Source organism: Lissotriton helveticus, chromosome 3_1 (assembly GCF_964261635.1).
Source record: "Lissotriton helveticus chromosome 3_1, aLisHel1.1, whole genome shotgun sequence".
Taxonomy (NCBI): domain Eukaryota; kingdom Metazoa; phylum Chordata; class Amphibia; order Caudata; family Salamandridae; genus Lissotriton; species Lissotriton helveticus.
In genome coordinates, this window is record NC_136061.1 from 332,034,261 (window position 1) to 332,052,719 (window position 18,459).

The 18,459-nt window shown below is 44.1% G+C and overlaps 1 protein-coding gene across 1 annotated transcript in view; it reads right to left on the reverse strand.

Moving 5' to 3' along the window:
• Window positions 1-18,459, reverse strand: part of P2RX5 (purinergic receptor P2X 5) — a 559,306-nt gene that overhangs the window by 23,678 nt on the left and 517,169 nt on the right. Inside the window, exon 9 of the mRNA XM_078679950.1 lies at window positions 5,706-5,799. Within this exon, the coding sequence (XP_078536076.1) occupies window positions 5,706-5,799 (94 nt within the window). The remainder of the gene's footprint in view (window positions 1-5,705; window positions 5,800-18,459) is intronic.

Genomic DNA, 18,459 nt, shown 5'->3' on the forward strand with positions numbered 1-18,459 from the left:
TGCAAAACAATTTCTGTGAGTGGATTCTTATTGACATTTTTCTGTAGAAAACAATGATGAAAAGTCTACCACTCTATCATGACGCGTTAATCCAATATGGCGGATTTTTAAAAATGGCTGCCCATTATTTGAGATATAGGGTATAACTGATTATATGCCCATGTGTGGTATCATTTTATATGTATTTAGGGACGGGAAAGTCAAAAATAACATCAAAAATGGTTTCTGATGACCATAATATCAAATCATCGCGGAATATGTCAGATAGACAAAGTTTGTATAATTGTTTCGTTGACTTATATGACAAAGTGTGAAGGAACGTAAATATTACAATTAACTTTTGAAATAAAAAGTTTGCTATTGTTTGTGTTTTGTTTTGTAACTTTGTTGTTATTGTTTGTTTTTTGTTAATCAAAAATGTTTCATTTATGTGCAGGTTCTTGCGAGTTGCTGTGAGATACAGTGAAAATGGACGTTGAAAGATGTTTCATTTGTGATGTGGCCCACAAGTCTTATTTGCACCGTTGCAGTTAGGGCTGGTAGTTCAATTACATGACAATACAAGCTCAAGATTTGTAGTTGAAGCAGTAAATCAGATGGGATTCTGCAGCTCCTATTCAGAAGTTCTTCGTTTTGAACGTTCAGCTGCAGCAGAAAGAGGAAATACCATACCTGTCCTTGTGGAACATTCTGAAAGTCCTCTGAAATTCATTCAATATGCAGCTGATAATATTGATCACAATATTATTACAATAGATGGCCATGGTACTTTTCATGGGATGGGCATTATCGCCACTCTGACTCCAACTGGAAAATTTTCTATGGTCATTAATACGGGGTTTCACACGACCGCAGAACACAAGAAGTTGTCGGATCTGATTCTTTTTCCTGGAACAGAGTATTCAAGTTAACAAAACTCACTCTACATTTCTTGTGAACTTTCTGCCCAACACAAACGTGAAACTTAGATATTTTTCTCTCCTTGCATGTTTTTTTAATTCCAGTCACTCCTCTTTCAGTGAGTACAGATACATCGTCATCTTCTTGAAACACCACATTGATTATGCAGCACAATATCCTTGGTGCACCAATATTAACTGTTGCATGGTTAAACACTTATAAGGTCCCAAAGGCGAGACCTATTGGCTATGCCAATGCTTGTTTGCCTGGCTTGGACTGTAACATTGAACGACTTTCTTCAAAGCCTTCATATGGGGAGGTTTTTGACCCCTCTAGCCAGTTTCTTCATTTTCTCCATTAAGCGCTTGTCTTTTTGACTAACTTAGTTTTGAAAACGTTAGTCCCATATTTCTTGTCTGTTGTTTGCTAGGTGATGTACATGTTCCAATTTGTTTGCTACTGATGCACCCCAAAGGGGTTTTCACATGAAAATATTTATTGTAATATCATTTATATAGTGCTTACTACCCCTGAAGAGGTAATGTTGTGCTTTTTTGGCAAGTAGTAAGCTATTCCGGAACCCAAAAAGGAATAGTGGTGATTTAGTATAGGGATATATAAAATTAATTTGAGTGGTGGACATGTTAGTCTGTTATTTGGATTGAAAAGATCATTGGGTGGATAGAAGAGGGAAGGATTTGCATTTATATAGCGCTTACTACCCCTGATGAGATGTTGAAGCGCTTTACGGCAGGAAGCAAGCTACTCTGGAACCCAAACAGGATTAGTGGGTAATTAGTATAGGGGAACATGAAATTAATTTGAGCTGTGGACATGTGAGTTGTATAGACGGGTAATGGTCACATACCCCATGCCTTTTCCCTGAGTAAGCTATTGCTGCTAGTGCCATTCTACCAAAAACGAAGCAGCGATTGCTTACTGTTAAAAATGGGTGTTTCTAGTTGGCAGAGGTCGGTACCTTTGTCCAAATAGGGACCCTTGCTTCTAGTCAGGGTAAGGGGGATAGACTTCTAAAATAACCCCTCCTCAACCCCTTGGTAGCTTGGCACGACCAGAAAGGCTTATCTCAGAGGCAGAGTGTAAAGCATTTATGAACACATACAGGAATACAGTGAAAACACTACAAATGGATACCACACCAGTTTAGAAAAATAAGTAATCTTTATTAAACCAAACAAGACGCAAAATGACAAAAATCCACAATACAGTAAAAGGACATGAATATCAAATGGTAGAAATAGTTCAGTTCAAAGCAAATTGTAGATGTAGCACCTTTAACACAAAGTACCTTGGATGCGTCACACAAACAAACAAAACGGGCCACAGGGAAGGTGATGCGTCGGTTCCTTACACTCAGGGAAGGTGATGTGACGGTTCCTTGCTCCGGGGGAGGTGATGCGTCAGTTTCTTACTGCGTGAGGAAGGAATGCAATGGTTTCTTATTGTGTCCCGCAACGATACAACAGACTTGGTGCCTCGATGCGACGACCTGGGATGATGTGTGGATTCTTTCAGCCACACAACAGGGCTTGTGTCAGATTTCTTGAGCCGCGGCAGGTGCCGCTACGGTTTCTTCGCTGATGCGTCGGAAACAGGTATGGATGCGTCACGCTTCTCAGTGTTGCGTTGATTTTCCCAGCGCCCAGTGGAAAACAGTCCCTAGAGGTCCAGAACAAAAGTAGGTTAGAACTCCCAGCATAGAAGGTCAGGGGGGTTGGCGGTGTAGTCTTTGTGTCCCTGAGACTTCAGAACAGGAGGCAAGCTCAGTTTCAATTTTTGGAGATTTTCCTCAAACAGCAAAGTCATTTCCACTTTCCTTGGCAGCAAGTAGCCACTGCAGGCTAACCCCACACAGCAAACAGCAAAGGAGCAGTATTACGCCTCCGCTTCTCCAGCTCTTCTCCTTGGCAAAGGTTCCTCTTTATTTCCCAGAAGTGATCTAAAGTTCTGGGGTCTGGGCCCCAATATTAATACTACAAAATACTTTGTTCTCTGGTGGCAGAGAAGCCCTGTGCTTGGTCCAAACCAGTTCTGTCCTCTCTGGTGCAGCATCCTGGCAGGAGGTGGAGACAGCATTGTGGAAGGCAGACCAGGCCCATTCAGGTGAAAGAAAATCTCCTCCCCTACTCTAAATGCAGCCAAGGTCTTTTCAGCCCAGCCCTGACTCATCGGACTCTCTGGAGCCACTGCTCCTCATCAGCCCCTGTCAGAGGCACATTGGATGGCTAAGCAAGAAAATACCTACTTTCTAAAAGTGGTATTTTCAAACACAGAATGTAAAAATCACCCTCACTAAAAGATGCATTTTAACATTCTGAGCTCAGGCATACTAAACTTTATTTTCCCACCTTGTTCCCAGGGGTAGTTATGTTTATAAGATGTTATAAGCAAACTCCCCATTCTATCCTACTGGAACAGGTAGCCTTGCAATAGTAAAAAACGAAATTGGCAGTATTTCACCATCAGGACATGCCACACACACCAGGGCATGTCCTACCTCTCACATAAACTGCACCATGCCCACAGGGGTACCTTGGGCCTACTTAGGGGTGACTAACATGTAGGAAAAGGGAAGGTTAGGGCCTGGCAAGTGGGTGCACTTGCCAAGTTGACATTGCAGTACCAGACTGCTCACATGCTCTGCAATGACAGGCCTGGGTTACATTTACAGGCTGCTTATGTGGGTGGCACAATCAGTGCTGCAGCCCACTAGCAGCATTTGATGTACAGGCCCTGGGCACACACAGTGCACTGTACTAGAGACTGACTAGTAAATCAAACATGGCAATCATGGAAACACCATTCCATAACAATAATTTACAAAGGGAGCACTTGCACTTTGGCACTGAATAGCAGTAGCAAAGTGCCCAAAGCATCTAGACCAGCAAAACGGAGTCCAACAGACAACACAAACACAGGAGGTCAAGGCAAAAAATACTGGGGAAACCCACGCATATGATGCCAGGTCTAACACTCACCCTTGTGGGTGTGATTTGGAAAACTTTGCAGGAGATATATAAGCTCAAATAAAAATTGTGGCCTGTCTGTTCCCAGTTCTAAGTCTACGATTCTCTACAGATTGTCCATTTGCTTCCTAAATCTCAAAGGACTTCTTCAGCATTGTCATCTTTTTGTGCTTGACCTCCCGCAAAAGACATTTCAACAACTGTGTCATAGATAAAAGAGGCAGACATACATAGTGGCGGCTCCTCAACTAAGGTAGAGGAGTGTCGCCCCGCTGCTTTTTTGCAGTGAAACACAGAGAAAATAAAATTATAATAACTTGCAATATGGTCATTTAATTTTTTCCGACTTCTACCCACAGCTTTGCGTGAGGGGGCAGGGTAGGAGTGGTAGCACCCTCCTAAAGTGTGCAATGACTGCTTGGACGGCCCTCTCGGGCCCCCCAAAACTGTCTTGCGCACTTCGCATGTTCTCCATACAGCCTACGAGGATAACATGCCCAGGCCTCCAGTTGGCTTCTGAGCGCCTGAAACACGGTGCTCAGACCAATCACAACGCTGCTCAAGCAGCGTTGTGATTGGCTGACTGGGAGCCTGTGTGTGCGTCCTGTCTGTGGCTGAGCAGCGGAGAACTACGGAGGAGAGACGTGGCGAGGAAGCAGTGAGAAGGTAAGCTTTTGTTTTGTATGTCATTTTTTTATAGTCGCTTCCCCCGCATCCTCGCCCCAACCGCGTCCTTCCCCCTTCCTCCTGCCCCCGCCTCCCTACCTCCGGCCACAGCTGGACATACAGAATACTACATAGTTTGCTTTTAAAACACCCATATACGGTGGTACAATCCACCACCGGAGCTGGCTGGTCTGTAAATGGCTTGTTCTCAAAACTCCTAGTTCACTCACAGCACTTCACACCAGATGACAGCACCGGCGACCTGCATTCCATTCTTCATATTCCATTACATACTCCCCATTTATAAAATAACTACTTACAGAACATGCTCGATGACAGAAAGCATACAACCTACTACCCACAACAGTACATGGGGTTAAAAGTGAACATGAGATGAGAATTACTGGGTGATCCTATAAGCACATATTGCTGCCACACATGTGTGTGCTCCCGTAGTTAGGTAACCCTGCACATTCATTGTACTATCTCCTCTGCATTCTCCAACTTCTGATATTCCTGACAAAAATAATTACCATCAACCAACTTGAATTCTGGAATATTTTTCTTACACCTAACTTTTGAAACACAACTCTTATTGGACCTACACGATCCTTGACAACCATTTTCATCAATTGAGATGGAATCTACTGTACACTGGAAGACCACTCACCACAAACCAGGAACTTCCCCTTACTTTGTCGCCAATCTGGAATTCTTAATTCTGAATCCCACTTCACATTGTAATGCTTCTCCTGCCTCTTCTTTTTAGCTCTGATCTGCTTCAGTGCATCCTTCATGGTTACATCTGCGCATCCAGGTCTAGGTACTTTAAGTTTCCCACACACCCATACCTTCAGCACAAAAGTCATCATCCAAGTCAGCATATTATGTGTTATTCTGTACTCCAGCAACACCCATATACCATCTATGATCAGATGAGTGGTCTATTCTAACAGCATATTCACTAGAATGTTGTACAGAGACACTGTCTGATGACCTGTGGCACACTCTTGAAAATACCTGCACTATTCCATGGAACTCATCCAAATGCTATTAATATTCTTTCTTTTTCAGCATAGAATTTAACACCTCCTAAGGATGTCTTCCTGCTTCCTTTGCCGCATGTGAAATGTAAGTCAAACATGCTCTCACCTTGCCGTTCACCATCACATCGAAGCGTATTCCATAGGCTTTAATCAGGGTCCGATAATCTTTCCCATCAGCATCTCTGTAATATTTGGCGAACCTAAAAGTCAGAATACAGTGCTCAGTTTTGCAGGCATGAGTGATTATTGGTATCAGAGCTGTATTACCGCTGTTCCCATCTGCTATAATTTGGAGTATCACAACCTCAGTATTTGATGAGTTATGCCATAGCCTTTTGTCTGCAATAAACTCTTGAAAATGTATGTTCACTTCTTAGGGCGAACAGTCCTCCGCGAGGGTAAACATGGACTAAGAAAATTACTGCCTTAAACTGAGCACCTATCTTTTGTGGCAATAGAACTGCAATGTATTTTTTATGGTTGGGGCAGGTGCGCTTCACTGTTGTTTGTGAGTCTGACGCGATGTGCTTCTTCCTTTATTGTATGTTATTGGCGCTTCATATATCACACACTAAAGAATCGTTAGCACATAAATAATAAGTATGAATAGCAAACTCAGTGCTCAAACATATAGAGTACCTTCTACCCAATTGGAAGGGTGTTCCACAGCTTTGAGACCTCTCTGCAAGCCCATCAGCAGTATCATCTAGCCTGCTTGGATTTAGGAACCTAAATAAGTAGTTGATGTGTAGGCTGTCTCCACGAGAGGCCGTTATGAGTAAAGCGAGTGATTTGCTTAGTTGCGTTCGTTCACCAGAAGCCAATGGAGACTCTTGGTAGCTCAGGTCACCAGCGAAGCTCTCATGGGTCATTAACATCAGCATTTTGAAGTTATTGCATTTTAATTACAAGAAAACAATGGATGATCATATAGACCCTTTGTCCAATATCTAACTTCGAAATTTGCACTGCCGCAGGCAGGCAGTTTCGGCTGTATGGTGTGTTTTATGGTTTGGTACCACATTTTATTTTACCTAACCTAAGGCAGCAGGCAAAGACCACTGTAAAAATTCATGGCTGTTCAGGGTGCTCTTGGAGACTAGTCTCTAGTAGCAAACTCTAAAGAATGCTAACACTGGGGCCACTAAGTGGTTGTTGGTGCCTTATTGTTGCAGCACACTATCTTCTTATTGTAATTCCTTTAACTTGTCACTTTTAGGTTATCAAAACAGGAGATAGACTGAAAAATCATGTGACCCATCTTTACACGGTAGTAAAAAAGAAAATAATTTTGTACGTCATACCTATCATGCTAAGTGAGTGTTTTTTTTAAAAACATGTTTTATTTTGTTATATATCATACAGTAATGAGGACTACAAGGAAACAATTATATGAAAATAGGTACAGAAGAATCAATTCTATTTAGGGTTCTCTTGGGACAGTCAAAGATAGTATACTGGAATTGGACCAAAGGCGAGAAGGTAAGAGAGTAACATTCAGAATAACGTAACACAGTGTGTGCATCTTCTTCTATCACATCTTTTGACCCCCTGTAGGATCTGGGATACATCAGGGTCCAAAGGCACTCTGCCAATGGCATCTCGTTAAGAAACAATGTACAAAGTACCCAGTATCATGAGGTTGAGATCCAGACAAAGCCATCCCACCCGCCTCCATCCCATCCGGTCCTGAGGCAGGTCGCAGATACACCCCTTCAACCATGGCATGTATCTGCTCAACAAAGGGGATTGTCTTGAGGCAGGTGTCCGCGCCCCTTCCCCTCTGTTTCAGAACACCCTTCCAACATTAAAAAAGGCAAACAGAGAAGGCATAAGGAAGATATCCCCAGAGTGCACTCATCCTGATTGAATATGACTCGTTAGTCATCACAACGCGTGCCATTACAAAGCGGTTGTTACAACGACCGCATTGCTCCCACGCAAAGCCATTACTACGCAAGTCATTACATCGACTTGCAGTAGATGCCGCACTGACATTAGACATTAGAAATTTATCATTTACTATTCCAACTCAAGCCTACGTAACATTAGGGAAGGTGTTGGAATAGTAAACTATACTATTTCTAATGTTAGCATAACTTCTACTGCAAGTCAATGTAATGACTTGAACAGCATTTATCCTGAGCTTACACAGAAAAGTTATTTTACAACCAATAAACAAATCACAAATCGCTGTTGTTTTCTTCTTTTTCTTTCTTTTATTTCACGTGTTGAATGTTCATAAAACTTCCTAGCCGACACGTGTTTCGTCTGAATTGGTGTTTATCCACAGACTTCTTCAAGGCTTAGTTTATTCTGTTCGACCTTTTAATTTCTTGCTTGTCACCCCTACTGCAATGTTTTTTGGGGTTGAGATATCCTATAGGTCTATTCTCCACGTTTATCTTGCCCGTAAATAATAGGGTAGTATCAGTCTCTCTCCATACTGTATTGCTTGGGTATTTTCCTCCTGTGACGATATCTCGTCTTCCGACAAAAGAATTCCTGGCCAGGAATTCTTTTGTCGGAAGACGAGATATCGTCACAGGAGGAAAATACCCAAGCAATACAGTATGGAGAGAGACTGATACTACCCTATTACTTACGGGCAAGATAAACGTGGAGAATAGACCTATAGGATATCTCAACCCCAAAAAACATTGCAGTAGGGGTGACAAGCAAGAAATTAAAAGGTCGAACAGAATAAACTAAGCCTTGAAGAAGTCTGTGGATAAACACCAATTCAGACGAAACACGTGTCGGCTAGGAAGTTTTATGAACATTCAACACGTGAAATAAAAGAAAGAAAAAGAAGAAAACAACAGCGATTTGTGATTTGTTTATTGGTTGTAAAATAACTTTTCTGTGTCAGCTCAGGATAAATGCTGTTCTGTATAATAGGGCATCGACTTGATCATGCCTGTTGTGTTTAGATAGATGGCCTAAACCGTATCCTTGGAGCTTTCCGATTTGTTCTAATCCTGACAGTTATCACTGTGACCCAGCGCAATTGTAACCCAGCCATCAATTCCTATATTTGCTATTCAATGTAATGACTTGCCTAGTAATGGCATTGCGTTGTAACAACGCGGTCGTTGTAACAACCGCATTGTACTGGCATCGCAATGTGATGCTCGCGTTGTAGTGGCTGTTTCGCATCTTGATTCAGTTCTGCCACTCGGCGGTTTAGTCTGTTCCGATTGTCCATTGGCCCTCTGTGCATGTCCCCGCTGTGCATGTGTATTCTAACAGGGGAATTGTGTCATTTATCATCCAAATTAGTCATTGGTTCTCGATGACGCATGAAGGGGCTCCAGATGCATTTGGTTTTGGATCTTCTATCTCTGTCTTTAATATTAATATGTGGCCAATTTACATAGTTTCATCATCCATTCCTGATAAGTTGGCGTTGTTGGAGAATGCCAGTGGTGGAGTATACAGAGCCCCACACCCATGAGAGCTGTTGACATCCACCTACGCCAATGTTAGGTGGTATTTTCGATGTCCGAGAAGTGATGTAGTACAGCAAACTAGTGCCATGCAGCGTATACCATATTTAACGCCAGTATGGGCCACTTGTGGAAATGTACACAATATATGGTATAGGTCACATCCTTCACTGGCACACCTCCAGCATGTATCCTTAAGTAATAATCTTGCCTTGCGTGACATACTGGTACCAGAACCAGTTGTTGAGCATCTTCAAGTAAGAGTACTTCAGTCAGGTTTCTTGCAAGGTGCGGCCATGGTAAGACATACGCTCTGATCAATCTTCATCTGAATGGGCTATTGCTAACTGCTACTGTCAATAGTGTTTAAGCTCCAGTTGCATAGATCTGGAGTATAAGTTGGTGAAGAGAACCGGGTATACGTTGGAAACAGCCCCTCTGGAGGTTCCCCACTTTTGTATATAGCCCAGATATCTCGATTTAGAGAAGAGAATACGGTCCCTGCTCAATTTACCTCTCACGCAATGACATAATTGCCAGTATTTCCAGAGTTGTGAGTGGGGCAATGTAAATTTGGTTCTAAGTGTCTCAAAGGATTGAAAGGTATCACCAGTAAGGAGTCACCAACTGTCCGAATCCCCTTCTCCTCCCATAATGGCCACCTGAACGTACAGTCTAATTCGATGCTCCATTGGACCCTACCGGTGCACCTGCATGAAGGTTACTGTCCAACCCAAGCATTTTATGGGAGTCCCTCTATACATTCCATATAGCTTCAATGGTGGGGGAACAGGAATATGACCATGTGAGTGTTAAATCGGGCAGCCTATCAAAAGCTCTACGCTGCTACTTCTCTGATTAGTAGCCATTGCTTGATGTCTGACCCATAAGATCACCTCTAGTGACCGATCCACCATGATGATTACAGAGAATCACAGCGAATCACAGGTCACACAAGCACAGTGTACTTCCAAGTTCCATGACTATCTCAATGGGAGCAGGTCAATTATTTGGCAAAGAAGGACACCCATGAATGATGACATTTATGAAATCTAAGTGGGATACATCTGTATCACTTACATGTGCTCCACCTCTTTAATATGCCATAAGCGTAGGTCTGCTAAGCTGTGTAACAAGAGAATCATTTTCAAAGCTTTATTCGACATTTGTCATAAAAGCATCAATCCCTACCCTATACAATAAATACTATAGCTAAAAACTTTTTCTTTTAAAAAAAATATTAAACAATGACAGTCGAATACTTTGTACACATAAAAATTATTCTCAGTTCATAAAAAGCAGTTAAAATAATATGTACATGTTTCAGATATAAGAGCAATTGGAACAGGACGGCCATACTTCATTATGTTACATTTAACAGTAGTGAGCGGGAACGGATTACCCAGGCCCAAGCAAGGAATTTTGCTACCGCAATCGCTAATAGTGTAGAGCAGTCAGATTTTAATATTCTAAGTGCGGTTGATTGACTACGAGTACCCATATTTAAACAAACTGGCTTTAGCCATTTGCGCCTTGGACTGGCATATAAAGGACAACAAAACAATAGATGGGAGGTGTGCTCTATTTGGTCCTTACAATGATGACAGTGTTCATCCCGTGAAGAGTTTCAGTGTTTCTTAAAAGCATTCACTGGAAGTGTTCCAACACGAAATTGAAAGTATAGTTTCCTGTCATGCGGACGTTCGATTATGTCCCAGTAATCTTCACACAATGGGAACATCTTAATGTCCAAGAAGCGAGATGACAAATTGGATGAGGGACCTTTTTGATACATTGTTGAGTACACCATCGCCCAGTACATTTCTTTCAGTATTGTTTTCGATGGAAAACAAGCCACATCCCTGTTACCCCACAGATGTTCCAACTTTAACTTTACAAGAGTATCCCGCAGTTCCTTTATCCATACAATACAGTGGAATCGGTCACACTTAACCACGTCTAATAATGCTGTTACATAGTGGGTTGACTCTGGGGTCACCATCAGGCACCTCCAATATAACAGAGGCCGTAGCCGAGCTATGTCCTCTACGTTTTTCCTGCCAAGGTCCAATTTCAAGGGGATTGTGGGCGTGCTCTGTGGGGCCATTACAAGCCCTCGAAGAAATCTATTTTCTGCTCTCCCCAAGTCACCCAAATTTGAGAAACCCCAAAGCTCGGAGCCATATAAACAGGCGCTCAGTACTTTCATATTGTAAATTTCAAGAGCGCAGTTTACTGGTTTTGTCAATGAGGCCCTGTGTTTAAGGGCTACCACCCCTGCCAGTTGGCTAAACTTTAGTACTGCCGTATTAATGTGCAATTTCCATTTCATATCTCCCTGTAGGATTATTCCTAGACAGGAAAAAGCATCTACTTTCTCAAGTGGGGTGCCCTTGTATGTTATCACACCCCTAGACGTAGAGTGATAATTAAGGCACATGAATTTGGTCTTAGATGTATTCAATTCAAGGCCCCTACTATCACAAAATTCACCAAAGGCATCAACCACTTTTGGAGACCACTCGGTGTACGCGAAAGTAGAAGCGTATCATCCGCAAACATTAATACGGGTACATGTGAACCTGCTATAATTGGCGCGTCACTTGGGAATTTCTTCAGGTGATCAACAATACCATTTATATAGATTGAAAACAATGTTGGGGCCAGGACACACCCTTGCCTCACCCCTCGCTCCACCGGAAAGGGCTCAGTCACTTCTCCCTGCTTGCCCCATCTGATTTTAGCGAAGTTATTTTCATGGAGGCGTACTAGAAGAGTGAGCAGTTCTTGACTTATGCCTGCATCAGCCAGGGTCTGCCACAGTTTTTCTCTTGGGACCAGGTCAAAGGCTGCTTTTAAATCTACAAAGACAGCATATAATGTGCCCTTTTTTAAAATAACATTTCTCCAATAAATTGTTATAAAGTAAAAGACTTGGTCGACACTACTGGTCAAGGGGCGAAACCCTGCTTGGTATGGTGACAATATGTTTTTTTCATCAATCCATTGTTGCAGCTTGTTCTGGACTAGTCGCCCCATAAGTTTTTGCGCTGTATCAATAAGACTGATGGGTCTATAGTTTTTCGCCTGTGTTTTGTCACCTTTTTTAAATATGGGGATGATTTCCGCTCCTTTCCAAGAAGCGGGCACTTCCCCTCCCATCGCCACTGCATTTGCCAACCATGTAAAGTAGGTGCACCATGAATTCCTATCAGATAGAAACACATCTGCCGGGATTCCATCCATACCCGGTGCTTTTCCCCCTGATACGCAATCCAAGGCCAAGCTAAAATCTTTTTCGCTGAATATTTGATGTTTAAAAAAGATACTAGGAGGGGGGGAATTTACAGTGTGCATTGGGTTACATGCATACTGTGGTTTGAAAAACTCAATCCAATCATTTTTTGCAACATGGTTATGTGGTTGTGCAGCTATCCCACCCCTATCCCATTTTTACTGTGGCCCAAAATAGCTTGGAATCCTTGGCTGCGCAAGCCTGTTTCAGCTCGCACCAGCGTTCTTCGTCCCAGCGTTTCCTCGCTTGTTTTTGAGTCAATCTATATGTGTCTCTCGCCTTCCTAACTGTCATGGGGTTGCCCGTTCTCAATTCAATACTTAAGTTATGACGTGCCAGTCTACAGCTCGTGTCGTACCAGCCCTGCCTAGGATGTTCCTTTTTAGCTCTTCTTGGATCTACAGATTTGGTAAAAAAGCTTTGAAGTTTGGAGAAGAATGTTTTATGTGCCTCCATCATATAAACCTGAAAATTGGGATTCTCACAATGGGGCTTGATGTTTACTTCCTCTATCACTACTTTTTTGAGGTCCTCTAATCTCGTTATATCTTCAATCAACATTCTCCATTTCAAATGGCGCTGGTTGTTTGAACACACAACATCTTGAGTGACCCGCTCAATTTTGTTGACACAATCTGTAGTCTTGTGGTAAGTGTGGAGGGTCAAGCACAAAGGATTGTGGTCACTTTCCATTCTCACCTCCACAGACATGTCTACCAGTTTGCTCCATGCCCTTACATCTATCAAAAAATAATCGATTCTGCTTGTGGCGCATCCATTATCAAATGTATTGTTCCCTTTTAAGTCAGAGGGCGTACGCCCATTTGCCGCTCTCAATCCTCTTGCTAAGCAAAGACTCTTTAGCTGGATTGCCACAGCACTCCATCTTTTGATGGCTGGGACCTCCAACTGAGGTATTCCCCACTTATTGTCCTCCTCCTCAGACAGAATCCTATCCTCTTCACCCATGGGTTCAAAGGTAGAGTTAAAATCCCCACCCACAATTACGTGGAATTGTGGTTCCAGCAATTCTAGATCATGTTCTAATGTAGTTACTACTTCTGAGGATTTACCTCCGCCAACACCCCTGGCATAGACATTAAACAAAGCCAGTTCTTGGCCGCTGTCCCATCTAATGATTAATGATAAAATATCGTTTGATGGGGATGATCTTTGAGTTATTGAGCAGTTCAGCGACTGGTCAATCCAAATTAATAGACCTCCAGAAGGACGTCCTGTATGATTTCTAATTGCTGGTATATGGTAGTTTAGATACCCATGGCGAAAAACTGGTTTTAGTGCCCAAGTTTCTTGTAACATGATAATATCATGTTGGTCAATAAAATCAGCCCATTCAGGAGAAGATATCTTATTTGTTATGCCTGCTATATTCCACGAGATAAGGGTCAAGGAAGATATTCCTGGGTTACGTCCTGGATAACCCATGTCCTCAACATTTTCCACATGGTCAATACTCATTATTCTTCCACCCTCCATAACTACCTCACTTTCTGCTCTTGCCCTATTTTTGCCCTGCTGATCTTTATCTACCTCCCCAGATTTTAGATCTTGGATTTCCTTGGGCTCTATTGGCTGTTTGCACAGTTGTGTGCGTGCCGGGAAGACTACCTTTCCCTTAGTTCGCCTTCTCTGAGATATAACTGGCGGATATTTGTGCCTTGTGAGTCAATCGCACTCATTTAAATTGGATATGGCTGAAAATCTATTTTCCAAGTGCAACCCCCAATCACATCTTGGGCTATCCCTAACACTTCTGCTACCCACGACAGACCACTTGGTCCTTAAAACACTAGGCTTTGTCCCTAGTCCTCTTCTACTATAGAAGAAGTCTAGCGTAAGTGGTATTAGTTCTGCCGTTCTTCGTTGTGGTGGGAATAGATTAAGCAGGATTTCCGGTAGCACTTCTGGGCCCTTCAAGTTCAGTACCACACAGTCCCCCGCAAATTTCTTAGGTTTGTTCCCTATCCACTTCACTCGTCTTGCTGTAATCAGGTCATCTGTCAGCTTTTCTTTTCCCCAAGGAGAAATGTGCATGTTGTTACTCAACCAGTTTAGTGCTTTATTTAACAGTGATTCTGGTAACTGAATCTGTCCCACATTCAGAGGTGGGACGTTAGCGAGAACGAGGATCAAGGGTGACGCTTCTATAACTAGCTCTACAGGTCCTGTCTCTAGATATGGGCCTGGATCAATGGTTTTCCCTGGGATAACTGGTAGATCAGCAGGAGTAGGGTTAAATGATTGTGTATCAGGATTTGATCTTGTTGTCTGGATGGGGGCTACAACATCTACTACTCCCCCAGATATAATTTCTATAGATTGTTTTTCGTTGATTTTATCCAATACCAGATTCGGTATCTCCCCCACATTATCATTGGTAGTTTTTAAAAGAATCTCCAATTTGTTAACTTTGTCGGTGAGGTGATCGATTTTAGATAACAACGGTTTGATTAACCTGTTTAATTTGTTATCCATCATATCCATGAGTTTCTTTATAACTGCATCATCCCAGCCTATACTCCCATTTTCTTCTCCCGCTTTACCTTTTATGGCGTTCTTACTAGGCGGAGTTGCTGGTCTTTTCCTATTTGACCTCAACCCTTCTCTTCTGGGGAGGGTCTTAGAGCCCCCTCTGACTACTCTTGGAGCGGGGACAGGAGCCAATGGAGAGGAATAACACTCGACAGGCTCTAGATCATCTTGGAGGGCATCTATGTCACCCTCCTCTATTATGTCAGAGTTGGTTTTTGAATTTGAAACCACAGAAACATTCAGCTCTAAATCATCAGCAAAATGCTGAGTGAGTGGATCTATGACATTTCCTGCATCCATATCTATCAAATTCATACATAGATTTCCCCCTTGCGACGATATTGGTGAGGCACTAAGACCCAAGGAAGACCTACGCTCATTATTTATTTTTGCCACCACCTGCACCAAATAGTTGTCCATGGTGTTGGTTGGAGCAATGGGGGTCTTCTGTTTAGACATATATGGGTCTGATGACGACAAATATAAAGATTGTATTGAACACCCTTACCAATATAGATATACAACACTTCAGCCCGCTTCCCCCAAGTACAATCACTAAAATGAAAGGAGGCAGGATTATCTAAGTACCTCACCACGAAAATAGATTTTCACTCAGGAGGTATGGCCCAGTCCAGTCGTGGCCAGTCTTGGACTGTCTTAGACTGTCCGCCCTTAGTCCGGGCTTCGGCCGGCGCGTCCCGCGCGCGTCCTCGCGGGACGAAGGCTCTGTCGGTGCTTTAAGCGCCTCCTGGCGCGCTCGTCGCAACCGTCGTCGCTGCCCCCAAAGGCTGCTGGGGGTTGTGGTCCGGCCAGCGGAGCCAAGCCCGGCCGGTCGGATTCAGTGCAGGAATGGCGGAGCCAAGCCCGGCCGCAGTTCAGGAGGACAGGAAGCTTAGGCGAAACTGCAGGTATGAGGAAGACAGGGGACTCAGCCCCTGTCGGTGCTTTAAGCGCCTCCTGGCGCGCTCGTCGCAACCGTCGTCGCTGCCCCCAAAGGCTGCTGGGGGTTGTGGTCCGGCCGGCGGAGCCAAGCCCGGCCGGTCGGATTCAGTGCAGGAATGGCGGAGCCAAGCCCGGCCGCAGTTCAGGAGGACAGGAAGCTTAGGCGAAACTGCAGGTATGAGGAACACAGGGGACTCAGCCCCTGTCGGTGCTTTAAGCGCCTCCTGGCGCGCTCGTCGCAACCGTCGTCGCTGCCCCCAAAGGCTGCTGGGGGTTGTGGTCCGGCCGGCGGAGCCAAGCACGGCCGGTCGGATTCAGTGCAGGAATGGCGTAGCCAAGCCCGGCCGCAGTTCAGGAGGACAGGAAGCTTAGGCGAAACTGCAGGTATGAGGAAGACAGGGGACTCAGCCCCTGTCGGTGCTTTAAGCGCCTCCTGGCGCGCTCGTCGCAACCGTCGTCGCTGCCCCCAAAGGCTGCTGGGGGTTGTGGTCCGGCCGGCGGAGCCAAGCCCGGCCGGTCGGATTCAGTGCAGGAATGGCGGAGCCAAGCCCGGCCGCAGTTCAGGAGGACAGGAAGCTTAGGCGAAACTGCAGGTATGAGAAAGACAGGGGACTCAGCCCCTGTCGGTGCTTTAAACGCCTCCTGGCGCGCTCGTCGCAACCGTCGTCGCTGCCCCCAAAGGCTGCTGGGGGTTGTGCTCCGGCCGGCGGAGCCAAGCCCGGCCGGTCGGATTCACTGCAGGAATGGCGGAGCCAAGCCCGGCCGCAGTTCAGGAGGACAGGAAGCTTAGGCGAAACTGCAGGTATGAGGAAGACAAGAGAATGAAAGCAATACCTGGAGACCAAGATGAACCCTTGGTAACTAGAAATATACTCTTACCATGCTTGGTTTTTGCTCAAAATAGGAAATTGGAATTAAATCCTCTGTTGGTAAGAGCCCCATTCTTTTGAAATAAGAGTTGTTGGTTTCCGAGATGACTGTCACATACATTATGTTTGAGACGTCTCACCTTCAGAAACTTGGAAACCGGTCAGGAGCTGGTTATACACTGGTAAGGTCAGAAAGCCACACTGATGGAGTACAAATCTGTCTAAGAAGTTTGTATTGTAGAGTATGACAAGCCTAATGCCCTGAACAACAGACGGCCTACCTGATATACAGTTGTGAAAAAGATTAATGAGGTACACTACCTCATTTGAATGAGTAACTCTAGGCAAGCTCATAAGATCGTATATATATCAACTGACTGAAACTTTAGTATATCTATGCTGTTATAGCATTGCTTCTAGTGACACTGATGGGGAAAACTCTTCCTTTCTTGTTACTTGGAGGAGTACATTTCTCCACCAACCTGACACAAAATAGAGTGGCAAAAAGACTGTTGGCATTTGTTCTCGCAGTTCTCTGACTTTCTCTTAGTGTCACAAAGGCTGAAAAGGTTGTTTATACAGGATAAGTGAGTGGCCATTGGAAAAGCCTGCACCAGCCCATCCACTGAAGAATTCAAGTTTTTGAGTTGATGCTTAGGGGGGTAGTACATGTAGCTCACTGGCTCAGGATAGGCCATAGGGTTGCAGAAGAGTTGAGCAGTGCTGTGACTGTCTTGCCTGCAAAGCCACTGGTGAATTGCATTTAGAGACTCCAGTATTACTGGCCTGTTACGCAACACTACCCATCTATCCAGGTATAGAATGAGATGAGATAGGAATTGATGATAGAGGAACCTAAATCTCTGCAGTTTCTTTTGTGCTGAACCTTAGCCAGTGGCTTAAAAGTGGAACCACAGGAAAGGTTTCCTTTTTGAAGACCCAACCACTATCTGAGGGTAGTAGTAACCACTCCAGGCATGAAACACAATTCCAGGAACCTACCTCAGAGGCTGGCAGATGTGTGGCATCTGGCAAAAAATGTGGAATGCTCTGCCCACAAACCTCACAGTTATCCCGTACCTTTCAATGCTTCAGTTGAATTTGCCATACTCAAGGAAAAGACTTGTTCGCTAACTAAGCCAGCTAGAAAGTGGTGAGAAGACACATACTTTATAGGCCAAGATGTAGGCCATTACTAATTGGGAGCCTCCTACAACCCAGACGCAGGCTAGGACCCTCCTGTAGTATGTATATATGTATATATACATGTATGTATATATATACTGTGTCCAACGAGGAGATTGGGAGCTAAGAGTATCTTGCGAGGAATGTATATATATATATATATACACACGCACATATATATATATATTCTTATGGGAGCGCCACAATGAGTTCAAAAGGTGGGAGGAGGTGTTTCCCAGGTCAACCAGCGGCATCTGAGGAAGGCGTAAAAGCCGAAATGCATAATGCCTAGCTGTTTCCTGTGAATAAAGGCTTCCTGACAAGCACCCCGCTGTGTCCTTGGATTACTTGGTGAAGGTGATCGTTGTTTGGATATTTACGCGTCTGCCAGGAGCGCGTTACAAGGACCCAACTTACAAGTGTCCCGGGAGCCTGCTGGCAAACAAACTGTGGCTTTCAAGGTATTGAAATTCTCCCGAGACCGCCTCATGATCGAGCCTCGCAAGTGGCTGCTGTCACTGACAGGCCGTGACTGCACGGGGAAGAGGGATGATTGCACTCTCTTCA